At 51.3% G+C, this 27,471-nt stretch overlaps 1 protein-coding gene across 1 annotated transcript in view; it reads right to left on the bottom strand.

Moving 5' to 3' along the window:
* The window catches only part of LOC146797188 (semaphorin-3F-like), a 670,875-nt gene that overhangs the window by 47,173 nt on the left and 596,231 nt on the right, over positions 1–27,471 (bottom strand). Inside the window, exons 12-15 of the mRNA XM_085629898.1 lie at positions 23,631–23,853; positions 22,279–22,367; positions 22,148–22,189; positions 20,470–20,627 (exon numbers count right to left, since the gene is read on the bottom strand). Coding sequence (XP_085486024.1) covers positions 20,470–20,627; positions 22,148–22,189; positions 22,279–22,367; positions 23,631–23,853 — 512 coding nt within the window. The remainder of the gene's footprint in view (positions 1–20,469; positions 20,628–22,147; positions 22,190–22,278; positions 22,368–23,630; positions 23,854–27,471) is intronic.

Below are 27,471 nucleotides of genomic sequence, written 5' to 3'. Positions count from 1 at the left end.
GCATGAGAGCACATCTGGTAAGACAGCACATGAGAGCACATCTGTGAGACAGCACACAAGCACATCTGTGAGAGAGCACATCTGGTGAATCAGCACACAAGAGCTCATCTGGTGAGACAGCACATGAGAGCACAAGTGGTGAGACAGCGCATGAGAGCACAACTGGTGAGACAACATGAGAGCACATCTGTGTGAGCACATCTGGTGATAGAGGGCACAAGAGGTCATGTGGTGAGACAGCACATGAGAGCATATGTGGTGAGACAGCAAATTGCAGCTCATCTGGTGTGACTGCATGAGAGCACATCTGGCAGGGCAGCGCATGAGAGCGCACCTGGCGAGGCACATCTGGCAAGGCTGCACAAGAGAGCAGGTTAGCTATGATACAAGGCAGACCTAATATCAGATCAGGGGTGAATGCTTTCACGATAGAACTTTGCACACCGGTGCACCACTGCGCTTCCAGTGGGATGACACTGGTCGTGGTTCTTAGAGAGTGTGGCCTAAAACGCAAAGCCTGGGTAACCAAGGCCAAGACCCAGCACGTGACGTAGAATCTTGTGCTTGACACTTTCATAAACAGGGTCTCAGTGGACAAAGAGTGACCAAGTCAGTGGCAATGAGAAGTTTAATCAAGAGCCCCTCCAGCACCATCAGCCATGTCCAGAGCCCTCGACAGAGCAGTGATGAGAGCTGTGAGAGCAAACCAGCCACAGAAAAACCTTTACCCACGTGTGGCCTGAGCTGCCTTATGATTGGACTGAACTCCTGGCCTGGTTCCGGCCTGCCAGGGCTGGGACATTACCCTAAGGGGTCAGGACTGTGCCAAGGACCCGGCTGCGGAGACCCCTCCAGCAGCACTGCTTCAGTCTTCAGTGACACCTCACGCTTCTGAGACAGTCACAAGGCAGCTGTGGGGGTTGTGTGCCAGTGCGGCCGTGCACACGCATCAGCAGAAGCAGGTGCCTTCAGCACAGCACTTACAAGACATCTTGGAACACCCAAGAGGTGAGTAGGATTCACAGACGAGCCGGGCGGTCCCCACAGGTGACCCTACAAGAGTCCCTAAGGAAGAGGAAACCTGGCAGGGGCCCCTCCCTCGGCCACCAGCCCCCACAGTCTCACTTGTGTGAGTGTGTGGGGTGCGGACATCTCGAGACGGTTCAGGGCAGCCTCACCCCGAGATGCCAGACCAGACAAAACTCAGCTTGTCCTTTTAAAGACCCCCCCATGCGGTGATCGAAGCCTCCAGAGCAGAGTCCTGGAGGTGACAAAGGAAGAGATATATATATGTATGCTTTATGTTTTTAATGGTATTTTTATTCATTTTGTTATCTTGCAATAAAAACTTGTCTTCACACTGATGACAAGTAACTCAAGCACCAGCACCTTTCCAATGAGACACTTTGTAGTACAAAAAAAGTCAAACAGATACAGACTTCCTGAAGTTGGTTACCGCATGTCTCATGAGCTTGGGATGTAATGTCTGGTGCAGCAGCCATGACTGCATCGCGCTTTCCCACTGTGTCACAGCAGAAGACAGCATGACGCGACACATGGGCAGTAAATGTTCATACACATACGATTCTACCGCGGTTTGTCGTGTCGTGTTCATACACATACGATTCTACCGCGGTTTGTTGTGTCGTGTTCATACACATACGATTCAACTGCGGTTTGTCGTGTCGTGTTCATACACATACGATTCTACAGCGGTTTGTCGTGTCGTGTTCATACACATATGATTCTACAGCGGTTTGTCGTGTTGTGTTCATACACATACGATTCTACAGCGGTTTGTCATGTCCTGTTCATACACATACGATTCTACAGCGGTTTGTCATGTCCTGTTCATACACATACGATTCTACACATACGATTCTACAGCGGTTTGTCGTGTCGTGTTCATACACATACAATTCTACAGTGGTTTGTCGTGTCGTGTTCATACACATACGATTCTACAGCGGTTTGTCGTGTCGTGTTCATACACATACGATTCTACCGCGGTTTGTCGTGTCGTGTTCATACACATATGATTCTACAGCGGTTTGTCATGTCGTGTTCATACACATACGATTCTACAGCGGTTTGTCATGTCCTGTTCATACACATACGATTCTACAGCGGTTTGTCATGTCCTGTTCATACACATACGATTCTACAGCGGTTTGTCGTGTCGTGTTCATACACATAAAATTCTACAGTGGTTTGTCGTGTCGTGTTCATACACATACGATTCTACAGCGGTTTGTCGTGTTCATACACATACGATTCTACAGCGGTTTGTCATGTTCATACACATACGATTCTACAGCGGTTTGTCATATTCATTCACATACGATTCTACAGCGGCTTGTCATGTTCATATACATACGATTCTACAGCGGTTTGTCGTGTCGTGTTCATACACATACGATTCTACCACGGTTTGTTGTGTTGTGTTCATCCACATACGATTCTACAGCGGTTTGTCGTGTTCATACACATATGATTCTACAGCGGTTTGTAATGTTCATTCACATACGATTCTACAGCGGTTTGTCATGTTCATATAGATACGATTCTACAGCGGTTTGTCGTGTCGTGTTCATACACATATGATTCTACAGCGGTTTGTCGTGTCGTGTTCATACACATACGATTCTACCGCGGTTTGTCGTGTCGTGTTCATACACATACGATTCTAAAGTGGTTTGTCGTGTCGTGTTCATACACATACGATTCTACAACGGTTTGTCGTGTTCATACACATACGATTCTACAGCGGTTTGTCATCGTGCCCCCTCCTTGCACAGCTGACCTGTTGATTTCAGATTGGTGACTCTACCCTCAAGAACAGAAGTGGTCCAGACAGGGGTTGTGTGATTTCTACCTCATCACTGTGAGGCTGAGCCTCTGTAGGGCGAGTGTGGTGCCCGCACCCCTCTCTCACTCATGCCCAGAGTACACACAGAGTGAAGACATTGACACAGAGTGGGACCCGCTTCACAGCTCAGTACACGTTGTGTTCTCTTGGACACATTCATCAGTCAGTTCACACAGTGAGATCTCCATCCGCGCCTTCAGACATGAGAAGTGGGATTTATAAGGCTGAAGCATTGTAAGAGGCTGTGAGGGGGGCTTAGCCCAGCAGAGCAGCGCCCCTCACATCTCTCCAGGCTCTGCTGTTTGCAGAAGGGATGAACAGGCCCCGAGTGGCTGCTCTGCATACTTCGCAGGAGGAATGCTTCTGAAGAGAGCTGCAGTCGTGACGGCCTCTTTGTCGACTGTGCCTGTGGAGTTCAGAGACGGATCTCTTCCCAGCTCATGACAGAGGGTGACCGAGGCGAGGTGCCATCTGTGGACAGACTGCCCTTTCAAGGTGGTATCAAAAGCCATTGAAATCTGTTTGCTTTGGCTGAAAGAGCAGCGACTCCCAGAGAACGAGAGAGCGCTTGAGTCTTTGAGAGTAGACATGAGTGGTCCAGGAGCAGCCGAGGCTTACAAATGAGAGTTTGTACAGAAAAGGTTTAATTAAATGATACCAGAGAATAGCGTATGTTCCAAGAAGAATGCACGTGACACGACTGCGCGCCACCATAAAGTTGGGGATCCTGCCACTTTCCGCAAATCTTACTTCAATGGAGAATGTGAGCCTCGAGGGCTGTGTAAAGAGGCTTGGTGCATTCACATTTGAGAGAATCTGGGTGCTCAAGAAAACACAGGGCATCTGCATGTGAAGGCTGCTCTTGTTCCATGTCCAAAAGAGGTGCAGGTTTGAGGGTGTTGTGGGCAGGTACCCCACATGGGTACATGGCAGATTCCAGATGTCCTGGTCTTTCTTCACCTACCTTTACTCTCTCAGAATCACTGTCCTTAGACAGCTCAGCACCCATCTTAACTCTCTTTCTGTCACTATCCTCATACTGCCCCGCCACCCGTCCCAACTCTGTTAGCATCACTGTCTACAGGCTGCTCTCCACCCACCTTTACTCTCCCAGGGTCACTGTCCGCAGACAGCTCACCACCCACCTTTACTCTCCCAGGATCACTGTTATCTTATTGCACTCCACCCATCTCTACTATCCCGGAAACACTGTTTTACTGCACTCCACCCATCTTTACTCTCCTAGGATCACTGTTCTCATATTGCTCTCCACCCATCTTTACTCTCCCGGGATCACTGTTCTCATATTGCACTCCACCCATCTTTACTCTCCCAAGATCACTGTAATCATATTGCTCTCCACCCATCTTTACTCTCCCAGGATCACTGTTATCATATTGCTCTCCACCCACCTTTACTCTCCTGGGATCACTGGTATATTGCTCTCCACCCATCTTTACTCTCCCAGGATCACTGTTATCATATTGCTCTCCACCCATCTTTACTCTCCCAGGATCACTGTTATATTCCTCTCCACCCATCTTTACTCTCCCAGGATCACTATCATATTGCTCTCCACCCATCTTTTCTCTCCCAGGATCACTGTTATCATATTGCTCTCCACCCACCTTTACTCTCCCAGGATTACTGTTATATTGCTCCCCACCCACCTTTACTCTCCCAGGATCACTGTTATCATATCTCTCTCCACCCACCTTTACTCTCCCAGGATCACTGTTATCATATTGCACCGCACCCATCTTTACTCTCCCGGGATCACTGTTATCATATTGCACTCCACCCATCTTTGCTCTCTCAGATCACTGTTATCATATAGCACTCCACCCATCTTTACTCTCCCAGATAACTGTTATCATATTGCTCTCCACCCATCTTTACTCTCCCAGGATCACTGTTATATTGCTCTCCACCCACCTTTACTCTCGCGGGATCACCGTTATTATATTGCTCTCCACTCACCTTTACTCTCCTGGGATCACTGTTATCATATTGCTCTCCACCCATCTTTACTCTCCCAGGATCACTCTTCCTATATTGCTCTCCACCCATCTTTACTCTCCCAGGATCACTGTTATTGTATTGCACTCCACCCATCTTTACACTCCCAGATCACTGTTATATTGCTCTCCACCCATCTTTACTCTCTCAGATCACTGTTCTTATATTGCTCTCCACCCATCTTTACTCTCCCAGGATCACTCTTCCTATATTGCTCTCCACCCATCTTTACTCTCCCAGGATCACTGTTATTGTATTGCACTCCACCCATCTTTACACTCCCAGATCACTGTTATATTGCTCTCCACCCATCTTTACTCTCTCAGATCACTGTTCTTATATTGCTCTCCACCCATCTTTACTCTCCCAGGATCACTCTTCCTATATTGCTCTCCACCCATCTTTACTCTCCCAGGATCACTATTATTGTATTGCACTCCACCCATCTTTACACTCCCAGGATCCGTTTTATTGCACTCCACCCATCTTTACTCTCCCAGGATCACTGTTATCACATTGGTCTCCACCCACCTTTACTCTCCCAGGATCACTGTAATCATATTGCTCTCCACCCATCTTTAATCTCCTGGGATCACTGTTCTTATATTGCACTCCACCCATCTTTACTCTCCCGGGATCACTGTTATTACATTGGTCTCCACCCACCTTTACTCTCCCAGGATCACTAATCATATTGCTCTCCACCCATCAATAATCTCCCGGGATCACTGTTATCATATTGCTCTCCACCCACCTTTACTTTCCTGGAATCACTGTTATCATATTGCACTCCACCTATCTTTACTCGCCCAGGATCACTGTTCCTATATTGCTCACCATCCATCTTCACTCTCCCAGGATCACTGTTATATTGCTCTCCACCCACCTTTACTCTCCCAGGATCACTGTTATCATATCTCTCTCCACCCACCTTTACTCTCCCAGGATCACTGTTATCATATTGCACCGCACCCATCTTTACTCTCCCGGGATCACTGTTATCATATTGCTCTCCACCCATCTTTACTCTCTCAGATCACTGTTATCATATAGCACTCCACCGATCTTTACTCTCCCAGATAACTGTTATCATATTGCTCTCCACCCATCTTTACTCTCCCAGGATCACTGTTATATTGCTCTCCACCCACCTTTACTCTCCCGGGATCACCGTTATTATATTGCTCTCCACTCACCTTTACTCTCCTGGGATCACTGTTATCATATTGCTCTCCTCCCATCTTTACTCTCCCAGGATCACTCTTCCTATATTCCTCTCCACCCATCTTTACTCTCCCAGGATCACTGTTATTGTATTGCACTCCACCCATCTTTACACTCCCAGATCACTGTTATATTGCTCTCCACCCATCTTTACTCTCTCAGATCACTGTTCTTATATTGCTCTCCACCCATCATTACTCTCCCAGGATCACTATTATTGTATTGCACTCCACCCATCTTTACACTCCCAGGATCCCTGTTTTATTGCACTCCACCCATCTTTACTCTCCCAGGATCACTGTTATCACATTGGTCTCCACCCACCTTTACTCTCCCAGGATCACTGTAATCATATTGCTCTCCACCCATCTTTAATCTCCTGGGATCACTGTTCTTATATTGCACTCCACCCATCTTTACTCTCCCGGGATCACTGTTATTACATTGGTCTCCACCCACCTTTACTCTCCCAGGATCACTAATCATATTGCTCTCCACCCATCAATAATCTCCCGGGATCACTGTTATCATATTGCTCTCCACCCACCTTTACTTTCCTGGGATCACTGTTATCATATTGCACTCCACCTATCTTTACTCGCCCAGGATCACTGTTCCTATATTGCTCACCATCCATCTTCACTCTCCCAGGATCACTGTTATATTGCTCTCCACCCACCTTTACTCTCCCAGGATCACTTTTATCATATTGCTCTCCACCCACCTTTACTCTCCCAGGATCACTGTTATCATATTGCTCTCCACCCATCTTTACTCTCCCAGACCACTGTTATCATATTGCATTCCACCCATCTTTACTCTCCTGGGATCACTGTTATCATATTGCTCTCCACCCACCTTTACTCTCCCGGGATCACCGTTATGATATTGGTCTCCACCCATCTTTACTCTCCCAGGATCACTGTTCCTACATTGCTCTCCACCCATCTTTACTCTCCCAGGATCACTGTAATCATATTGCTTCCACCCATCTTTACTCACCCAGGATCACTCTTATGTTGCAATCCACCCACCTTTACTCTCCCACATCACTGTTATCATATTGGTTTCCACCCATCTTTTCTCTCCCAGATCACTGTTATATTGCTCTCCACCCATTTTTACTCCACCAGATCACTGTTATCATATTGGTTTCCACCCATCCCTACTCTCTCAGATCACTCCTCGAGAGGAGGGTGCATTGAATGCCGGAACATGCTCCGTGTCTCCGAGGGGGTTCCTAGCAGTTGCTGAGGGTCCCCCCCTCCTGTGTACACTGTGAGGAGTCCAGGGTTTCACAGGTACAGCACAGGGGGGGCACCAGTTTTCTAGGCCAAGATGTAGCACCCACTGTCCTACCTGGGAGCTGAGGCAGCTAGTATCTATGTTTGTGACGATGGGTGCTAGCGTCCCCTCAGAGCTAGGGGGGCAAGTAACAGGACCCCAAGATAAGTTGCAATCTTCTAGCAGAAAGTCGCAGTTATTACCATCAGTCATTCTCTGGTGCCGTTGATATGGTGTTGACAGCCTATAGGGTTTGCTGAGTCACCACCCATCTTCTCTCAAGCACTTGGAAAAGATCTGGACACCCAGGGGCAGATTTACAAGAAAGTGACGCATCAGTAAAGATGCGTCACTTTGCCTGTGCCACCCTGAAAAACCCTGGCGCCAGCATGGGCGCGCTATATTTACACAATACGGCACACCATGGCGCAAAGTTTGACAGAGGCGTCAGAAGTTCTGATGCATCTGTTGACCCAAAAGTGATGTGTATGAGTCTGGTTAGTGCTCTCTCTACTGCCGAGTCTGGCTAGTGCGCTCCTGGCTGCCGAGTCTGGTTAGTGCTCTCTCTGCTGCCGAGTCTGGTTAGTGCGCTCCTGGCTGCCGAGTCTGGTTAGTGCTCTCTCTGCTGCAGAGTCTGGTTAGTGCTCTCTCTGCTGCCGAGTCTGGTTAGTGTTCTCCCGGCTGCCGAGTCTGGTTAGTGCTCTCTCTGCTGCTGAGTCTGGTTAGTGTTCTCTCTGCTGCTGAGTCTGGTTAGTGCTCTCTCTGCTGCCAAGTCTGGTTACTGCTCTCTCTGCTGCCGAGTCTGGTTAGTGCTCTCTCTGCTGCCGAGTCTGGTTAGTGCGCTCTTGGCTGCCAAGTCTGGTTAGTGCTCTCTCTGCTGCCGAGTCTGGTTAATGCTCTCCCGGCTACCGAGTCTGGTTAGTGCTCTCCCGGCTGCAGAGTCTGGTTAGTGCTCTCCCGGCTGCCGAGTCTGGTTAGTGCTCTCTCTGCTGCCGAGTCTGGTTAGTGCTCTCTCTGCTGCCAAGTCTGGTTAGTGCTCTCCCGGCTGCCGAGTCTGGTTAGTGCTCTCTCTGCTGCCGAGTCTGGTTAGTGCTCTCTCTGCTGCCAAGTCTGGTTAGTGCTCTCTCTGCTGCCAAGTCTGGTTACTGCTCTCTCTGCTGCCAAGTCTGGTTACTGCTCTCCCGGCTGCCAAGTCTGGTTAGTGCTCTCTCTGCTGCCGAGTCTGGTTAGTGCTCTCTCTGCTGCTGAGTCTGGTTAGTGCTCTCTCTGCTGCCAAGTCTGGTTACTGCTCTCTCTGCTGCCAAGTCTGGTTACTGCTCTCTCTGCTGCTGAGTCTGGTTAGTGCTCTCTCGGCTGCCGAGTCTGGTTAGTGCTCTCCCGGCTGCCGAGTCTGGTTAGTGCTCTCCCGGCTGCCGAGTCTGGTTAGTGCTCTCTCTGCTGCCGAGTCTGGTTAGTGCTCTCTCTGCTGCAGAGTCTGGTTAGTGCTCTCTCTGCTGCAGAGTCTGGTTAGTGCTCTCTCTGCTGCTGAGTCTGGTTAGTGCTCTCTCTGCTGCCGAGTCTGGTTACTGCTCTCTCTGCTGCCGAGTCTGGTTAGTGCTCTCCCGGCTGCCGAGTCTGGTTAGTGCTCTCCCAGCTGCCGAGTCTGGTTAGTGCTCTCTCTGCTGCCGAGTCTGGTTAGTGCTCTCTCTGCTGCCGAGTCTGGTTAGTGCTCTCTCTGCTGCTGAGTCTGGTTAGTGCTCTCTCTGCTGCCGAGTCTGGTTACTGCTCTGTCTGCTGCCGAGTCTGGTTACTGCTCTGTCTGCTGCCGAGTCTGGTTACTGCTCTGTCTGCTGCCGAGTCTGGTTAGTGCTCTCTCTGCTGCCGAGTCTGGTTAGTGCTCTCTCTGCTGCCGAGTCTGGTTAGTGCTCTCCCGGCTGCCGAGTCTGGTTAGTGCTCTCTCTGCTGCCGAGTCTTGTTAGTGCTCTCTCTGCTGCCAAGTCTGGTTACTGCTCTCTCTGCTGCCAAGTCTGGTTAGTGCTCTCCCGGCTGCCGAGTCTGGTTAGTGCTCTCTCTGCTGCCGAGTCTGGTTAGTGCTCTCTCTGCTGCCGAGTCTGGTTAGTGCTCTCTCTGCTGCTGAGTCTGGTTAGTGCTCTCTCTGCTGCCAAGTCTGGTTACTGCTCTCTCTGCTGCCGAGTCTGGTTAGTGCTCTCCCGGCTGCCGAGTCTGGTTAGTGCTCTCTCTGCTGCCGAGTCTTGTTAGTGCTCTCCCGGCTGCCGAGTCTGGTTAGTGCTCTCCCGGCTGCCTAGTCTGGTTAGTGCTCTCTCTGCTGCCGAGTCTGGTTACTGCTCTCTCTGCTGCCGAGTCTGGTTAGTGCTCTCTCTGCTGCCGAGTCTGGTTGGGGAGAGAAGGCTGGAAGTTTGATTGTCTATTAAGGTGGAAAGGGGATACCACCTTAGGCAGGAACACCCTGCCCTAATGTGCTTGAATGAAGGGTTCCCGAATGTGAGGCTTGCAATTCACTAAAGCGTGAGAGGGAATTGCTACCACAAAATCCACTTTGTAGGAGAGGTAGTGGAGAGGGCAAACGTGGAGGGGTTGATTAGCAGCCCCTTGAGTCTCGTGAGGACTACGAATAGGTTCCACTCTGGGGTGGGGCGAACTCTGGCTCCTGGTGAGATCTGGCCTGCTCCAACCACTGAGGGCAGAATGTGTTAAAAAGGGCGAGACAGAAAGACAAGCACCGGAATGTTGGCGCTGAAGGCCGATACCAGACATTAGAGGCCCGGGCCACTTCACTGTCTTCAATGGAGCTCTCAGCATTCCAATGTGATGGCGAGTTTGCAGAACACGGGCCGAGGGAAGGTCGATCTCTGGGTGGTGGCTAATATTCCGTGTCCTAGCAGCAGAAAACGAAACGCTCCACCACCCACTCAAGTGAGTCGGCGAAGCTGAGCTCACTCAGAGAGCAAGGATCAAGATGGCGGATGATGAGGGAGCAGCTCTTGGATACCCGACAGGCTGTTCGGTGTAGGCCCCTGAAGCAGAGTCATCGCCTCCTGGTGGGCAGCCTATGAAGGGAATAAAGACAGCTTGGAATTCCGACCCTCCTGCTCAGACCACAAATCAAAGGCACTGAACCCTCTTAAACTGATCCAAAGTAGAGTGAGGAGAGCCAGGAACGGAGCCGCCATATTCCTTCGAGCAGGAACAAGCGTCTGCACCACCATCGCCCGAGGGGTACACGGTGGAGAAGGTAGAATCGAACGCATCGCTTTCCAGAGCTTGACGCTCGCCCAGGTGACTTGGGCAACATCCTCGTGGAAGGAGAGACCAGGATAAAAATAATGTCAGGGCTGCACACAGAGGCGGCGGTGAGAAGAGGCCGCAGGAGGAACCACCGCCAAAAGCTCAAACATCTGTTTTAGTGAAGTTGAGTCCAGTGAACTGGTCTCCATCCTGGCGCAGCCACGAGAAGTCTTCAAATCACAGCTGCAGCTACTTCAATGCACACGTAAAATGAGCTGCGTCATCAATGTATGTGTAGAACCGAAGAAGGAGTGAATGCAGCAAGAGGGGCCACGTAGAGGTCGAAGAGCAGGGGGTTCATGGCAGAGACCGGAGGGTACCCCACAGGAGATGACATCAGAAGGAAGAACCCCCAGCATCACTCCTGCAGAGAGGGTTTTATCAAATGCGGGAAGACAGCCCAATGCGAGGTCACTTCCTCCAGTCCCATAGAGTGTCTGATAAGATGGGGTGACCTAAGATGGGGTGACCAAAGATGGAGTGACCAAAGATGGAATGACCAAAGATGGAATGACCAAAGATGGAGTGACCTAAGATGAAGTGACCAAAGATGAAGTGACCAAAGATGGAGTGACCAAAGATGAAGTGACCAAAGATGAAGTGACCAAAGATGAAGTGACCAAAGATGGAATGACCAAAGATGGAGTGACCTAAGATGAAGTGACCTAAGATGAAGTGACCAAAGATGGAATGACCAAAGATGGAGTGACCTAAGATGAAGTGACCAAAGATGGAGTGACCAAAGATGGAGTGACCAAAGATGGAGTGACCAAAGATGGAGTGACTAAAGATGGAGTGACTAAAGATGGAGTGACTAAAGATGGAGTGACCAAAGATGGAGTGACCAAAGATGGAGTGACCAAAGATGAAGTGACCAAAGATGAAGTGACCAAAGATGGAGTGACCAAAGATGGAGTGACCAAAGTTGGAGGGACTAAAGATGGAGGGACTGAAGATGGAGGGACTGAAGATGGAGTGACCATAGATGGAGTGACCAAAGATGGAGTGAGCAAAGATGAAGTGACTAAAGATGAAGTGACTAAAGATGAAGTGACCAAAGTTGGAGGGACCAAAGTTGGAGGGACCAAAGTTGGAGGGACTAAAGATGGAGTGACCTAAGATGGAGTGACCTAAGATGGAGTGACCTAAGATGGAGTGACCTAATATGGGGTGTCCTAAGATGGGGTGTCCTAAGATGGGGTGACCTAAGATGGAGTGACCTAAGATGGAGTGACCTAAGATGGGGTGACCAAAGATGGAGTGACCTAAGATGGGGTGACCTAAGATGGGGTGACCTAAGATGGGGTGACCAAAGATGGAGTGACCAAAGATGGAGTGACCAAAGATGGAGTGACCAAAGATGGAGTGACCAAAGATGGAGTGACCAAAGATGGAGTGCCCAACGATAGGGTGACCTAAGATGGGGTGACCCAAGATGGGGTGACCTAAGATAGGGTGACAAGATGGGGTGACCTAAGATGGGGTGACCTAAGATGGGGTGACCTAAGATGGGGTGACCTAAGATGGGGTGACCTAAGATGGGGTGACCTAAGATGGAGTAACCTAAGATGGAGTGACCAAAGATAGAGAGACCAAAGATAGAGAGACCAAAGATAGAGTGACCTAAGAAGGTCCAATGGACCAATGGATCCAATCCTTCCTGACTGGGAGAAGCTTCCAAGTCCGCCAGGGTGATCACTACTCTAGAGACATAGGATTGGGACAGGGCGTTCCCCAGGGATCGTCCCTGAGCCCAACTTTGTTTAATCTTTATGTCTCTCCAGTGGCTTCGATTGCCGTGAGTCATGGATTGAACATCGTGTCATACGCCGATGACACGCAGTTGGTTATCTCCCTCTCACGTACACCCGGACTTGCTATGGACAATTTCAGGGCTTGCATGCAAGATCTTGCAACCTGGATGTCCACCAACTGCCTTAAATTAAACGGCAACAAGACCGAGGTGCTCGTGGTGGGGGGGAGTCCATCTGTTTGGTCGTCGGCATGGTGGCCTCCATGCCTAGGTGAGGCACCTATGCCCCGTCAGGAAGTCAAAAACCTTGGTGTATGGCTCGATGCTGACCTGTCTTTTGGACCCCAAATAGACCGAGTGGCGGGTGTCTGTTTCAGCGTTTTAAAAATCCTACGGAAGGTCCTTGCTCTCCTTCCTATGTCCGCCCGGAGAACGCTGGTACATGCCCTCGTGACATCGCGCCTGGACTATGGCAACCTATTGTACTTGGGAGCCACCTGCAAGGCAATAAACCGCCTCCAGGTATTGCAGAATGCGGCAGCCCGCCTCATCCTAAAAACCCCAAAAAGATCGGATTCTAAAGCTGCCCTTCAGACTCTCCACTGGTTGCCAGTGAGAAGCAGAGTGGAATTTAAAGCCCTCTGTACCTGTCACCGTATTCTTGCTAGGAAAGCGCCTACACCGCTTCAGAACCTAGTTACCAAGTATGTACCATCACGCTCTCTGCGCTCTTCACACGGAGGTCTACTTGTGGTCCCTAGGGTCAGAAGGGCCCGCATGGGTGGACGCTCTTTTCGCCATTTGGCAGCGAAGCGCTGGAACGCCCTGCCTCTTAATCTCCGCCTAGACCCATCGGAATCCAGCTTCCGGAAGAACTTAAAAACACACCTATTTTCAAGATAATCGGGCTCACTCCTCACTACTGCTCTGAGTTTTTCAGTTGTAGCGTGGGGACACGCTTCCTAGCGTAACCAAGCGCTTTATAAGCCTCCCTTAATAAAAAAAGTGACTAAAGATGGAGTGACCAAAGATAGAGTGACCTAAGATGATGTGACCAAAGATGGAGTGACTAAAGATGGAGTGACCAAAGATAGAGTGACCTAAGATGGGGTGACCTAAGATGGGGTGACCTAAGATGGGGTGACCTAAGATGGAGTGACCTAAGATGGGGTGACCAAAGATAGAGTGACCTAAGATGGGGTGACCTAAGATGGGGTGACCTAAGATGGAGTGACCTAAGATGGGGTGACCTAAGATGGGGTGACCTAAGATGGGGTGACCTAAGATGGGGTGATCTACGATGGAGTGACCTATGATGGAGTGACCTACGATGGAGTGACCTACGATGGGGAGACCTAAGATGGGGAGACTTAAGATGGGGAGACCTAAGATGGGGTGACCTAAGATGGGGTGACCTAAGATGGGGTGACCTAAGATGGGGTGACCTAAGATGGGGTGACCTAAGATGGGGTGACCTAAGATGGAGTGACCTACGATGGAGTGACCTACGATGGAGTGACCTAAGATGGAGTGACCTAAGATGGAGTGACTAAAGATGGAGTGACCTAAAGATGGAGTGACCTAAGATGGAGTGACCTAAGATGGAGTGAGCTAAGGTGGAGTATCCTATGGTGGAGTGACCTATGGTGGAGTGACCTAACATGGGGTTGTAGGACGCCGGGTTTCTGGTGCAGTAACCCCCTCACTTTTTGCCAGACTACTGATGCACTTTGACTTAATGTGCCCTGGGTCCCTGCCAATCAGGTTCCCAGGGCCTGTGTTCTTTCCCCCAAATTGAACCTTGTACCCCAAATTGGCACCTCCCTGACCACATGACAGTCCCTTGTCAAAGGTACCATGGATACCAAGGGCACTGTGGCCAGGGAAGGCCTCTAAGGGCTGTAGTACTTATTATGCCACCCTTAGAGGCCCCGTACCTTTACACACACACACTGTCATTGCAGGCTGCGTGTTTTGGTGCACAACAAAGTTAAGAGTCGATATGGCACACATCCCTGGTGCCAAGCCTAGAACCCACTGCCCTGGCATAGGTCAGCCACCCTTCTAGCTGGGTGCCCTATGCCAGTGGTGAGGATACAGGTGCCTAAGCCCTGTACCCCTACAGTGTCTAAGTCCATTCTTAGACATTGTAAGTGCAGTGCTGCCAATAAGAGTATATGGTGCTGGGAGTTTGTCATTACGAACTCCACAGCACCATAATGGCTTTACTGAAAACTGGGAAGTTTGGTTTCAAACTTCTTAGCACATTAAACCCACACTGATGCCAGTGTGGGATGTAATGAAAAATGCACACAGAGGGCATCTTAGAGATGCCCATTGAAAAACGACCAGCCTCTGGTGGGTTCCCTGACTGGTATTATCAAACGAGGGGGACTAGTGGGCTTTTGAGAGAGGTCCAGCATACAGGCCCAGTTAGTCAGTCAGAAGAATTGAGTATGCAGTTCCTCAGAACAAGGGGAGAGTGAGAGTGTGAAGTGGAGACCGTGTGTGGAGGAAGGGAAATTCCTCTAGTCGGAACTAGGGTCCTCACACACCCAGCAAGCTAGGTGTCATGCTTCATCATATGGACCTGCTCCTCGTCGGGACGGCGCTGCAATCCCCGACGGGCACCCTTAAAGGGGCTCTTTAGCGGAGATCTTTTGTTCCTGGCCGTATGATGTAGTGTGTGTGAGGGGTCTAGTGGTGTAGATGTGGATGTGTGTGCGTGATTATAACAAGTTGGATAGTCCACGAACAGGACTTTATTAAGAATGGCTATCCACTTGATTAAAAAACAACAGGAAACAGAGTGGCAGCTGACTGACGTTAGGGTTCAGCTAACCTATGCTCTTCTGTGATGGTCAACATGTTTCATGCCTAGTGGTCTAATGATCCATGGCAATTCTTCAGGACCTAATTATCAAATAACTATCTACACACTGTGGGAAGTACAATAGTTACCTGCCACGTGTATTATGGGACAACGGTCTCGCCATATGTAAGGGGGAACCTAAGGAAAGAAAAGTGTTATATAAGGTCACCCTGACATCGGTCAGTGTTGATATATAACTTATTCAAACAGTAATCGCACACAAGGTCTCTCTCCCTAGACGATGTGACATAGAACTGTCAATTGTGACTTAGTGTAGAACACCACACTATAAAGTTCTTAGTGCTCTCCGTGAAAAGTGAGATTAAAAACAAGCACCAATTTAAAAATCAGAAGACAGGAGATGAACTCTTCACTTGCAGTATGGTATAGAGAACTAGTGTTCACGTTCTGAATTTACAGGGAACTCACCTATGTGGGTGTGTATCCCTGCTTCTGTCCGTATTCGTTGCGCCACCCGTGACACCAGACTTCTGGTGTACTGGTAAAAATAAGAGGTAAGGTGGAAAACGAACAGTAAATAATCAATGAGGCAACACACCCAGCCTGTAAAGTCGTCATTGGCAAGGTACTGACGCCCGTAGTGTGATCCCATTGTGCGGTGCGGAGTAATACAGGCCATGGCACAGGTCGGGGGTTATTTGAGTGTCAAGAGAAACCCCACAAGGGACTTAGATGGAAGTCAGAATGAGGCATAGGTTTAAGTAATCAACCACCAACCGGTATAAAGTGTGCCTTGCTGGACATCACGGGGAGCCCCATCGCGTGCTAGCCAGGGCCCCAAAGAGGAATGTGGGGTACGTCCAGTACACACTTCATGTGTATCCAGGGAGCCCACCAAGTGGGGAAGGGATCACAAGTATGCGTAACCGGGCGGGGCCCCCTTGCTCCTCAAGTGGTGGTCGAGCAATGCGCGCTGTAATGGTACACAACTAGTCCAACATAATAGCACCGCTAAGTGTTGAAGCTGAGGCCACCATGTCTCTCCAAGCGTTCCCGAGTCTAATGTAGGACTCACTCCACAAAACACCACCGTGCCTGCTAGTCACGGGTGTAAACTCATGCCGCTTTAACGGACCCATCGTGACCCCCCGGGAGCACCGAACTGCCAAAGTCACACTTACGTCAAGATTGCTGCTGGGAAAGGCCGTTAACCTACCCTGGCGCCGCACGAACCGGGAAGGATGGCTCCACTCGGGTTCCTACATAGATATACAAGTTGGTGTAAAGGGGGCGGGCCAGCTAACCGGGAAGTTTACTCTACGTCAGCGCGTGAATGAAGAGGCTGTTTCTCTGCTATGGAATTGTCGTTTATGGCGGCCATCTTAGCAAGTGGTTGTTGTGATGTTAAATAAACAAGGACCAATGGTTAAATGGAGTCCGACTTAGATCGACTAAGGGGAAGTACACAAAAACAATGTATCGAATGTGACCGTGTAGGCCACCATAATGTATGTTGACCATCACAGAAGAGCATAGCTTAGCTGAACCTTAACGTCAGTCAGCTGCCACTCTGTTTCCTGTTGTTTTTTAATCAAGTGGATAGCCATTCTTAATAAAGTCCTGTTCGTGGACTATCCAACTTGTTTTAATCACGCACACACATCCACATCTACACCACTAGACCCCTCACACACACTACATCATACGGCCAGGAACAAAAGATCTCTGCTAAAGAGCCCCTTTAAGGGTGCCCGTCGGGGATTGCAGCGCCGTCCCGACGAGGAGCAGGTCCATATGATGAAGCATGACACCTAGCTTGCTGGGTGTGTGAGGACCCTAGTTCCGACTAGAGGAATTTCCCTTCCTCCACACACGGTCTCCACTTCACACTCTCACTCTCCCCTTGTTCTGAGGAACTGCATACTCAATTCTTCTTCCCTGACTGGTACACACCAGCCTGCCACCACGAGACATGTTTCTGGACCCCTAGGGTGGGAGCCTTCGCTCCCTGAGCCCAGAAGCAAAGCTGTTCCTGGGCGAGGTGTTCACACCTCTTCTAGTCCAGGAAGAGCCATCTGAGGCGGGGGAGCTTCAAAGGCCTGGCAGCCTTTGTAATGCGACCCCCAGCCTCTCCGGCTATCAGGAGCAGGCCCCCTTCCTGTCTCCCCTCCTTTTTGGCGGGAATACAGGCGGGAACAATTAGCCAGCCCAGAAGGTGTGTCCACCTCTGTCAACCCCACCCCTTAGGTGGGAGAGGCGAGGTGAAGCCCACTCTTCAGTGCCCGCCATCTTGCAGATGGCAGGCACTCCCCAATCAGGATTAGGGATTGTGCTCACTCCCCCACGTGGGGTGAGCACACCAAGGGTGTAGTCACCCTAAGGTCAGTAGCCCATTGGCTACTGACCTCGAGACCCCTAAAACGCCCCCTAAATACAGTATTTAGGGGGCAGCCCTGAACCAAGAAGAGAGACAAAAAACCACAAGAAGAAAAGAAGAAGAAGAGGGACCGAACAGCCGTGCCGAAACTAGGAAGAGGAGGACGCCCACTGACTTGGCCCCAGCCCTACCGCCTCTCCCCACCTCGAACCTGCAGAAGCGAAACTCTGGTGTGTCCTGCAGCCAGCAACCTCAAGAACCCCGAGGACCTGCCGTGCCTTCCAAGGAAAAGACTTTGTCTCCCATGAACACCAGATTTGTTCACTCACAGACTCCAGCTCTGGCTAAATCCGAGAGTCTGCACCACTCTGCCCCCGTCGCCCACGGCCCGAGTTTGAGTGGCCTAACACTACAAGGAGGTCTCCCCGGCAATTCTGACCCGAGATCCAGTGATCTCTGATCGGCCTAAAACCGCCAGCCGATGCCTGCAGCGTCAAACCAGAAGGTCCCCCCCAACCGTGACCAGGAGCTGGTAAAAAGATCCAACCCTATAAGGCACCCCTGCACCCGACTCCCCACGGCCTTGGGTGGCCCAGCCGACGGTGCCTAACCAACCCCCAACATCCCAACGTACCTCTCCAAGTGGTGGTCGCACCCAGAAGACCTTCATCCCTGAGCCTGGAGTGTGTTTGCAAACTGGAGAATCCCCATTGAAAGCTACAGGGCGCCCGACACCAAAACAGCCCCCTGCAACTGGCCGCCCTAGTGCCGCTGAGGGTGCACCTTTGGTGCTTTCTTGAACCCCAATTTGCCCTGAGCTTAAGTCCAGGAGCTTTGCTCCCACAACCTTGTGGCCTGCTCGTGAGCAGCCAACAACCGGAGGCCCCCTATTCCCATTGGATAACATTGGGCCTCAGTACACTGCACCCAGCCGGCCTAGTGCCGCTGAGGGTGTAACGAGAGTGAATCACTGACCCTGGGGGACCCCTGAGTCTAACCGCAGAACACCAACTCCCACAACAAAGTACTTACATGTTCACCAATAACATTATTTCCTCCCATAGAATAACACTGACTGTTTTTCTATGGAAAAGTTTCCAAGTGTGGAGTTGGAAAATCTATAAAAGTCTGCATACCTGTAACCAAATAACCAAAATGATTTTACTTGCCTGTTTACAGGGAATGTCGCGGTGCAGTATCCAGGTGTATCCAGGTATACTGCACTGTGTAAGAAAAGTAATCTGTAAAGTAATCTACTTGACATCCTATTGAAAAGCCAATACAAAGTGTATGTACAATATTTCAAAGCGTTGCATTACCAGTGATCCTACTGTAACCAAACCAAAGTATATTTACAACTGCAATTCAAACTGCATTATTACTGCAAAGTAGAAACCACTTACCGGTGCCAGGCCTTGGTTCTATTAAATAAAATAACTAAAGGAATATTTTTATACAAAAACAATTGGTCTGAAGTTCAGTCTTGAGTGAGTGAGACCATTTGCTGACTGAGTGTGTACAACAAATGCTTTACACTGTCCTCTGATACTGCCTTACTGCTCGACCAAGCTACCACTTTAGAGAGTAAGGTTATATCTACCTTTAGCCTCTGCCAAACCTCTGGGGTCACCTGGACCCTGTGCACACTATACCTCACTTTGGTATAGTATATACAGAGCCAGCTTCCTACAGGGGTGACCTAAGATGGAGTGACCGCCCGTGTCAAAGGCCAGAAGGAGTTGTAGAAGAGTCAGGGCTGCCTCACTCCCAAATCAATGGCCGACTGCAACGGGGACTGTTGCGGTTCCAAAGGCGGTCTGAAAGCCAGACTAAGGAGAATGAAGGATATCTCTGGATTATGCAGACACTGAGAGTTGTTTAACTGGACTTTCTGTAAATGTGAAAGGACCTCAAGAGAGGGGTCGAGAGTTAGAATAAATATTTTAGTTACAGGAAAATAACCTTGGCTTTCTTTTGGTCTATAGTTATAATAAACAATAGGGTTGCAGGTGATTCATGTAGGCTTTGTTTGGGTTTATAATTAAAATACTCTTGAGGATTCCAGAGGAACAACCTTGGCGATCTGCCAGGAGTGAGGACTCCACTGGCTGAGATGGTAAGGGTAGCTCCGGATGGGAAGATACTGACTTTATTGATTTAGGTACAGACCAAGAGGAGAGGGGGTGCAATAAGAAGACACATTATGAATCCCCTCTTTCACAGATGCCAGGTATCACAGAGTTCAATTATTGGGCTGCCATTGCTGCAACAGAGCAGAAACCTTAAAATTCATGTTCAGATCCCGAGCTCCACTAACGAGGGTCTCACCACTGAAGCCCCCTCCCTGCTCACCAGGGCTGTACTGGGGTCAAGTGGGAAACATCTCCAAAGTGACCTCAAGGAGGCTTGAGGTTGGTTTTTAGCAATGTTTTTCAAGATGAACTCAGGCTCCAAGAAGCAGGAGGCAAGATTAATGAAAGCATGCATCTCACAAGAGTCACGTGGCCAACAAGGTACCCCCCTTGGCATGGTGCCAAGGGCCAGCACGGTACCCCCCTTGACACAGTGCCAAGGGCCAGCACAGTACCCCCCATGGCACGGTGCCAAGGGCCAGCACGGTACCCCCCTTGGCATGGTGCCAACAGCCAACACAGTTCCCCCCTTGGCATGGTGCCAAGGGCCAGCACGGTACCCCCCCTTGGCACGGTGCTATGGGCCAGCAGGTTGCCCAGGGCCAGCACGGTACCCTCCTCAGCACGGTGCCAAGGGTCAGCACAGTACCCCCTTGGCACGGTGCCTAGGGCCACCCTCAGCTCATGGCTCACCTCTTGGATGTGAGGGCGTACTGGGAGCAGGACTCCCCGTCCCAGGCACAGTATGGGTCTCTTGCCAGGCAGCAGTCGGCACATGCTTTGCCATACACGTGGCATCGATGCAGCGTCAGTTGAGTGAGGCCCACATCTGAGGTGACGTACAGCTGTTGCTGAAACACAAAGAAACACAGTCGAGAGAGTAAACGGGGGCCTCGGACGGTACCAGGGAGACATGGCCCTCCTGAATTCATACCTCCCCTGAAACATCAAAACAAGTTCACCTGGATCAGCCAACGCCTTGTCATGCCTTGGTACCTCAAACGTTCCTTCACACCGTCCTAATGTCCTCCCATACAACACCTCCGATCCCAAGCAGCCTCCCCGGCTCCCAAACCCGGGACTACCGCTCTTCAGGCCAGAGTCTGTGGAGCGAGGACCCTGTGGCTGCCAACAGAGAGTGCAGTGGGGGTGACACATGTGCCAGGGCACTTGTCATCGCAGCCAAGATTGGACACCTGGTCTCGCTCATCGTGAGGGGTCTGCGCACTAACTCATCCAGGTGTCTCTCTCACCACTGTCGGGCAGAGCTCAGCCTCTTGATGTGGCTCTGTTTAGAGATGTCCAGCATGGACAGCACCCCCTGATGCCCCATGTGCTGCGGAGAGTCCCCCTCCACCCCCCAGTGGTGTGTTTCCACCTTTCACATGCTCCTTCGGCTGAGAGATACAGGAGTGTGCAAAGCATGCGATCTACGGAGGCGCTGGCTGCAAGCTCCCCCCACTGAAGAGTTTCCAAAATGGAAGACATTTGTGAAGAAGCGGGCTGCGGCCCAACGTCAGCCCAGAGGGGCAATCTAGTGGCCCTTCATGGTGACCTCCTAGGTGGCCTCCTAGTCACCTCCCAAGCACTGCTCTAACAACCTACTTGTGTACATGCAGAGTATGCAGTTCCTAAAAGAATCAGAAAAGGCTGTAGGTCGGAAGGGGTCTGAGCAAGAAGACTGAGGGGGTCTGATTGGTCAGAAGCAAGAGCCATCACACACCCCGATGGGTGAGCCATCACACACCCCGATGGGTGAGCCATCACACACCCCGATGGGTGAGCCATCACACACCCCGATGGGTGAGCCATCACACACCCCGATGGGTGAGCCATCACACACCCTGATGGGTGAGCCATCACACACCCCGATGGGTGAGCCATCACACACCCCGATGGGTGAGCCATCACACACCCTGATGGGTGAGCCATCACACACCCTGATGGGTGCAGGCTTCTCTATTGGGCAGCTCCTCGTTGAGACCTCCACTTACACTTCATCGCGGCGTCTTGTTTTAAAAGAGCTCAGGCAAACAGCTTCCTCGAGGGGTCCGTTGGGCATTGCAGCACCGGCCCAACGAGGAGCTGCCCGATGATGAAGCATGACACCCCTTGGCGTGTGAGAGGGCTCACCCATCAGGGTGTGTGAGGGCTCTTGCTTCTGACCAAACAAATCCCGCCGACCTGCTTGCTCAGACCCCTTCCGACCTACACCCTTTCCAGCCTTCTTTTCTGATACTTTTAGGAGCTGCATACTCTACGTGCATACAGGTTCATTTAGGGAGTTGTATGCTGGCCCTAGACGTGCCCCATCCCCCCATCACTGTGCTCCAACAGCCTACTCCGCCTTTCAGCACAACCCCCATCTCACCCTCTTGGAAGAAATCTTCAAAGTCTTCACAGGGGCAGGCACCTGCAGGAAGGAAGAGACAGTGTCACTACTTAGGGGACATATGGAAGTCGCCGCATTCACCCTCCAGCACAGTTGACCTTTGACCTTACCCTGAAGACCTCCACTTCCTCCAGCGTCAGCTCCTCGGTGCTACTCGGATCCTTCGGCAGGACGATCACCTTCTGTATGGTCCCGCGGTCTGAGAAGAGGAAACAGAGGTATGTGGGTCAGGCTCAGCGGTAAGGGGTGCAACAGCTGCCCTTGCCTGTGGAAGTATTAGCTGGACCTTACTACGGCCCATCCCGGTGGTCTCCATGGCCAAATCGGACAGGACTGTGCCCCCCAGGAGGCTGTCTCTGAACATCTCTCTTTGGGGATAGGACACTGATGCCTGCACCTTCCTGGCTGTGCTCCACCAGGAGCCACCATTGGGGGCCCCACCCTACAGGAGGAGACCTCCCACCTGTGGCAGGGGCTGTCAAGAGTGCCCCAGGCGGCAGCAGCCAGGGGGGGCTTCGCCGGGGTAACAAGGGTTCAATGGACAGGAGACGCCATCTCTGGCTGCGGCTCTTTCTCCCTCTGGACACTTCTCTGACTCTACATTGTGAAGAAAGACGCCCCACCCTCTTTCCCACCTCATCGAAGGTCACAGCCCTGGGGTGGGGAGGTCTCCCTCGTCCTTAGCGATAGGGGAGAACAGTCTCTCTTACCCACCTCATCGAAGGTCACAGCCCTGGGGTGGGGAGGTCTCCCTCGTCCTTAGCGATAGGAGAGAACAGTCTCTCTTTCCCAGCTCATCGAAGGTCACAGCCCTGGGGTGGGGAGGTCTCCCTCGTCCTTAGCGATAGGAGAGAACAGTCTCTCTTTCCCAGCTCATCGAAGGTCACAGCCCTGGGGTGGGGAGGTCTCCCTCGTCCTTAGCGATAGGAGAGAACAGTCTCTCTTTCCCAGCTCATCGAAGGTCACAGCCCTGGGGTGGGGAGGTCTCCCTCGTCCTTAGCGATAGGAGAGAACAGTCTCTCTTTCCCAGCTCATCGAAGGTCACAGCCCTGGGGTGGGGAGGTCTCCCTCGTCCTTAGCGATAGGGGAGAACAGTCTCTCTTTCCCAGCTCATCGAAGGTCAGAGCCCTGGGTGGGGAGGTCTCCCTCGTCCTTAGCGATAGGGGAGAACAGTCTCTCTTACCCACCTCATCGAAGGTCACAGCCCTGGGGTGGGGAGGTCTCCCTCGTCCTTAGCGATAGGGGACATCATTCTCTCTTCCCCCACCAGCCTCACGCGCCAGGTACATTGGATTTGTGGCGGAAGCCCTTGAGAGCTGTGCAACTGTTTGTGGTCATAGAAAGTTCTAGGTTCAGCACCCGCAGATCTAAAAGCCCTTGAGGCGCGACCACTGGGCCTTCTCAGGTGGCTACTTACAAAGGGGACATATTAGTGTGCTGCAAATGGGAGGGTGGTCCCTACCTGTCCCCAGAAACAGCACCTCGTACCGGCCGTCCACAGCATCCACCAGGTCCACGGCAATGCTGGTGAACTTGTAGTCCACGTTGGTGCGCACCACCAGCGGCTGGCGCTGCACGGGGTACACGGCGTTGTACATGAGGGGGTGTGCGCGGATGAAGTTCACCAGCTCATCAGGGAACTCCTTGGTGGACCTTAGGCCTGGAGTGAAGGTCCCCCCTGGGCACTGCGGAGGAAACGGCAGAATCAATATGGAACTCAAGTCAACACTTTCAACTCCTGAACCAAGTGCACATTGTCTCTCTGAGCACAACCCTAACGGGAGCCCCAGCGTCAGTCTCTGCACCAACACGAGACACCAGGAAGAACAACGACAGCACCAATACACCCCAGCAACTAGCCCGCCAGAGGCAAACGAAACAACCACACGCTATCAGGAGAGCCCTGCAACATACGTCAAACCTTCCAGCCGGCTGTCCTGAGAGATGCATGTAGTGAGTAGCGCTACAAGGCCATCCGGCCTCACCCAGAACACACGTAGATGGAAACATGAAGCAAGGGGGGGTACAGTGATAGCTCTTCGAAAGATACCAAGCACTACTACTCCAGTCCACCAGAACCAGCATCACAAACGTACCCTGCAGCTCAACCACCAGCACACACCAATCACCAGTACACACCAACCACCAGCACACACCAATCACCAGCACACACCATCACCAGCACACACCAATCACCAGCACCCACCAATCACCAGTACACACCAACCACCAGCACACACCAATCACCAGCACACACCAATCACCAGCACACACCGGCACACACCAATCACCAGTGCACACCAACCACCAGTACACACCAATCACCAGTGCACATCAATCACCAGCACACACCAATCACTAGCACACACCAATCACCAGCACCCACCAGCACACACCAATCACCAGCACACGCCAATCACCAGCACCCACCAGCACACACCAATCACCAGCACACAACAATCACCAGTACACACCAATCACCAGTACACACCAATCACCAGCACACACCAATCACCAGCACACACCAATCACCAGTACACACCAATCACCAGCACACACCAATCACGAGCACCCACACACACCAATCACCAGTACACACCAATCACCAGTACCCATCAATCACCAGTACACACCAATCACCAGTGCACACCAATCACCAGCAGACACCAATCACAAGCACACACCAATCACCAGCACACACCAGCACATGCCATTCACCAGTATACACTAATCACCAGCACACACCAATCACCAGTACACAGCAATCACCAGTACACACCAATCACCAGCACACACCAACCACCAGCACACAGCAATCACCAGCACCCACCAGCACACACCAATCACCAGTACACACCAATCACCAGTACACACCAATCACCAGCACACACCAACCACCAGCACACACCAATCACCTGTACACACCAATCACCAGCACACACCAATCACCAGCACACACCAATCACCAGCACACACTAATCACCAGTACACACCAATCACCAGCACACACCAATCACCAGCACCCACCAATCACCAGCACCCACCAACACACACCAATCACCAGCACACACCAATCACCAGCACACACCAATCACCAGCACACACCAATCACCAGCACACACTAATCACCAGTACACACCAATCACCAGCACACACCAATCACCAGCACCCACCAACACACACCAATCACCAGCACACACCAATCACCAGCACACACCAATCACCAGTGCGCCAGGACACCCCAGCAAGGAGCCCAGGAGTGGCATCCAACCAGCCCACTGCTACAATACATTCTGTCTAACTGTAGATACCAACCACTACCACACCAGTACAACGGAACTAACACCACAAGAGTACAGAGCACACCAACAACCAGCTTACACTCATGACCAGCAGAAGCCAGTACACCCCCAGGACTGACATGCTCGAACACGTAAAATAAACAGTTCACCAGGAGGAGAAACCTCCACGTAATCGCGCTCTGCAAGGCAGGCTTTGGTTATCTAGGAGGCACTTGGACTTTAGAAACAGGCTTCGTGTGACTGCAACCTGCATGTGACGGCCTGTGTGTGCTGGTGATTGCAACCTACATGTGATGGTCTGTGAGTTCCTGTGACTGGAACTGCATGTGACGGCCTGTGTTTGCCGGTGACTGCAACCTACATGTGATGGTCTGTGAGTGCCAGTGACTGGAACCTGCATGTAACAGAGTGAGTGCCGATGACTGCAACCTACATGTGATGGTCTGTGAGTGCCGATGCCTGGAACCTACATGTGATGGTCTGTGAGTGCCGGTGAATGCAACCTGCATGTGATGGCCTGTGAATGTCGGTGAATGCAACCTGCATGTGACGGCCTGTGAGTGCCGGTGACTGAAACCTACATGTGATGGTCTGTGAGTGCTGGTGACTGCAAACTACATGTGATGGTCTGTGAGTGCCGGTAAATGCAACCTGCATATGATGGATGGCCTGTGAGTACCAGTGAATGCAACCTGCATGTGATGGCCTGTAAGTGCAAGTGACTGTAACCTGCATGTGAAAGCCTGTGAGTGCCGGTGAGCGCCTGTGACTGCAACTTGCATGTGACGGCATGTGAATGCCAGTGACTGTAACCTGCCTGTGAGTGCCAGTGACTGCAACCTGCATGTGACAGCCTGTGAGTGCCGGTGAATGCAACCTGCATGTGATGGCCTGTGACTACCAGTGACTGCAACCCACATGTGACAGCGTGTGAATGCCAGTGACTGCAACCTGCCTGTGACGGCCTGTGAGTGCTGGTGACTGCAATCTGCATGTGCCAGCCTTGGAGTGATGGTGACTGCAACTTGCATGTGACGGCCTGTGAGTGCTGGTGACTGCAACCTGCCTGTGACAGCCTGTGAGTGCCAGTGACTGCAACCTGCCTGTGACAGCGTGAGTGCACCAGTTAATTTAACCTGCCTGTGACAGCGCGAGTGTGCCAGTGAATGCAACTTACTTGTGACAGTGTGTGAGGGCCGGTGCCTGTAACCTGTATGTGACAGCGTGTGAATGTCAGTGACCGCAACCTGCCTTTGACGGCGTGTGAATGTTGGTGACTGCAACCTGCCTGTGACAGCGTGAGTGCCGGTGAATTCAACCTGCATGGGACAGTGTGTGAGTGCAAATGCCTGCAACCTGCATGCGACGGCCTGTGAGTGTCAGTGAATACAAACTGCCTGTGACAGCTGCACCTGCTAGTGTGCCCAAGTAGCTCGGAGGGAAAATGCTACTTACCAGTATGCATCTGTTCTTGGCATGTAGAGCTGCAGAATGACATACTTGTGCATAGATCGCCATCTGGTGTTGGGCTCAAGTGTTTGCAGTTTGTTGTTGTCTTGGAAGAAGTCTTTGTAGTCACGAGATCGGTGACTCCTCCCTTGGACGATAGTGCGCATGAGCATCGACTCCATCCTCAGATTGTTTTTCGCCAAGGAGGGAAATGATGGAGTTACTATAAAGAAAAAGATGTCCATGTGTAATGTATCCAAGATAATACTGGAACACATACAGGTCCCGGGGAGGCGGGTGGGCGTGTGTAGATCTGCAGCTCTACATGCCAAGAACAGATGCATACTGGTAAGTAGCATTTTCCGTTCGAGGCATATGAGCTGCAGATCATACACTTAGCATAGACTGTACAGCGGTGTCTCCCGTAGCGGAGGTCTCCTGTATCGGTTGGAGTGGTTTGAAAAAGTGTTTTAAGACCAGCCTGGCCTACAGAAGCCATTTGTCTTGCCTGCACGTCAACACAATAGTGGTTGGTGAAGGTGTGTGGTGTAG

The sequence above is a fragment of the Triturus cristatus genome, chromosome 10, assembly GCF_964204655.1.
Source record: "Triturus cristatus chromosome 10, aTriCri1.1, whole genome shotgun sequence".
NCBI classification, from domain to species: domain Eukaryota; kingdom Metazoa; phylum Chordata; class Amphibia; order Caudata; family Salamandridae; genus Triturus; species Triturus cristatus.
This window is presented reverse-complemented; position numbering and strand designations above follow the sequence as displayed.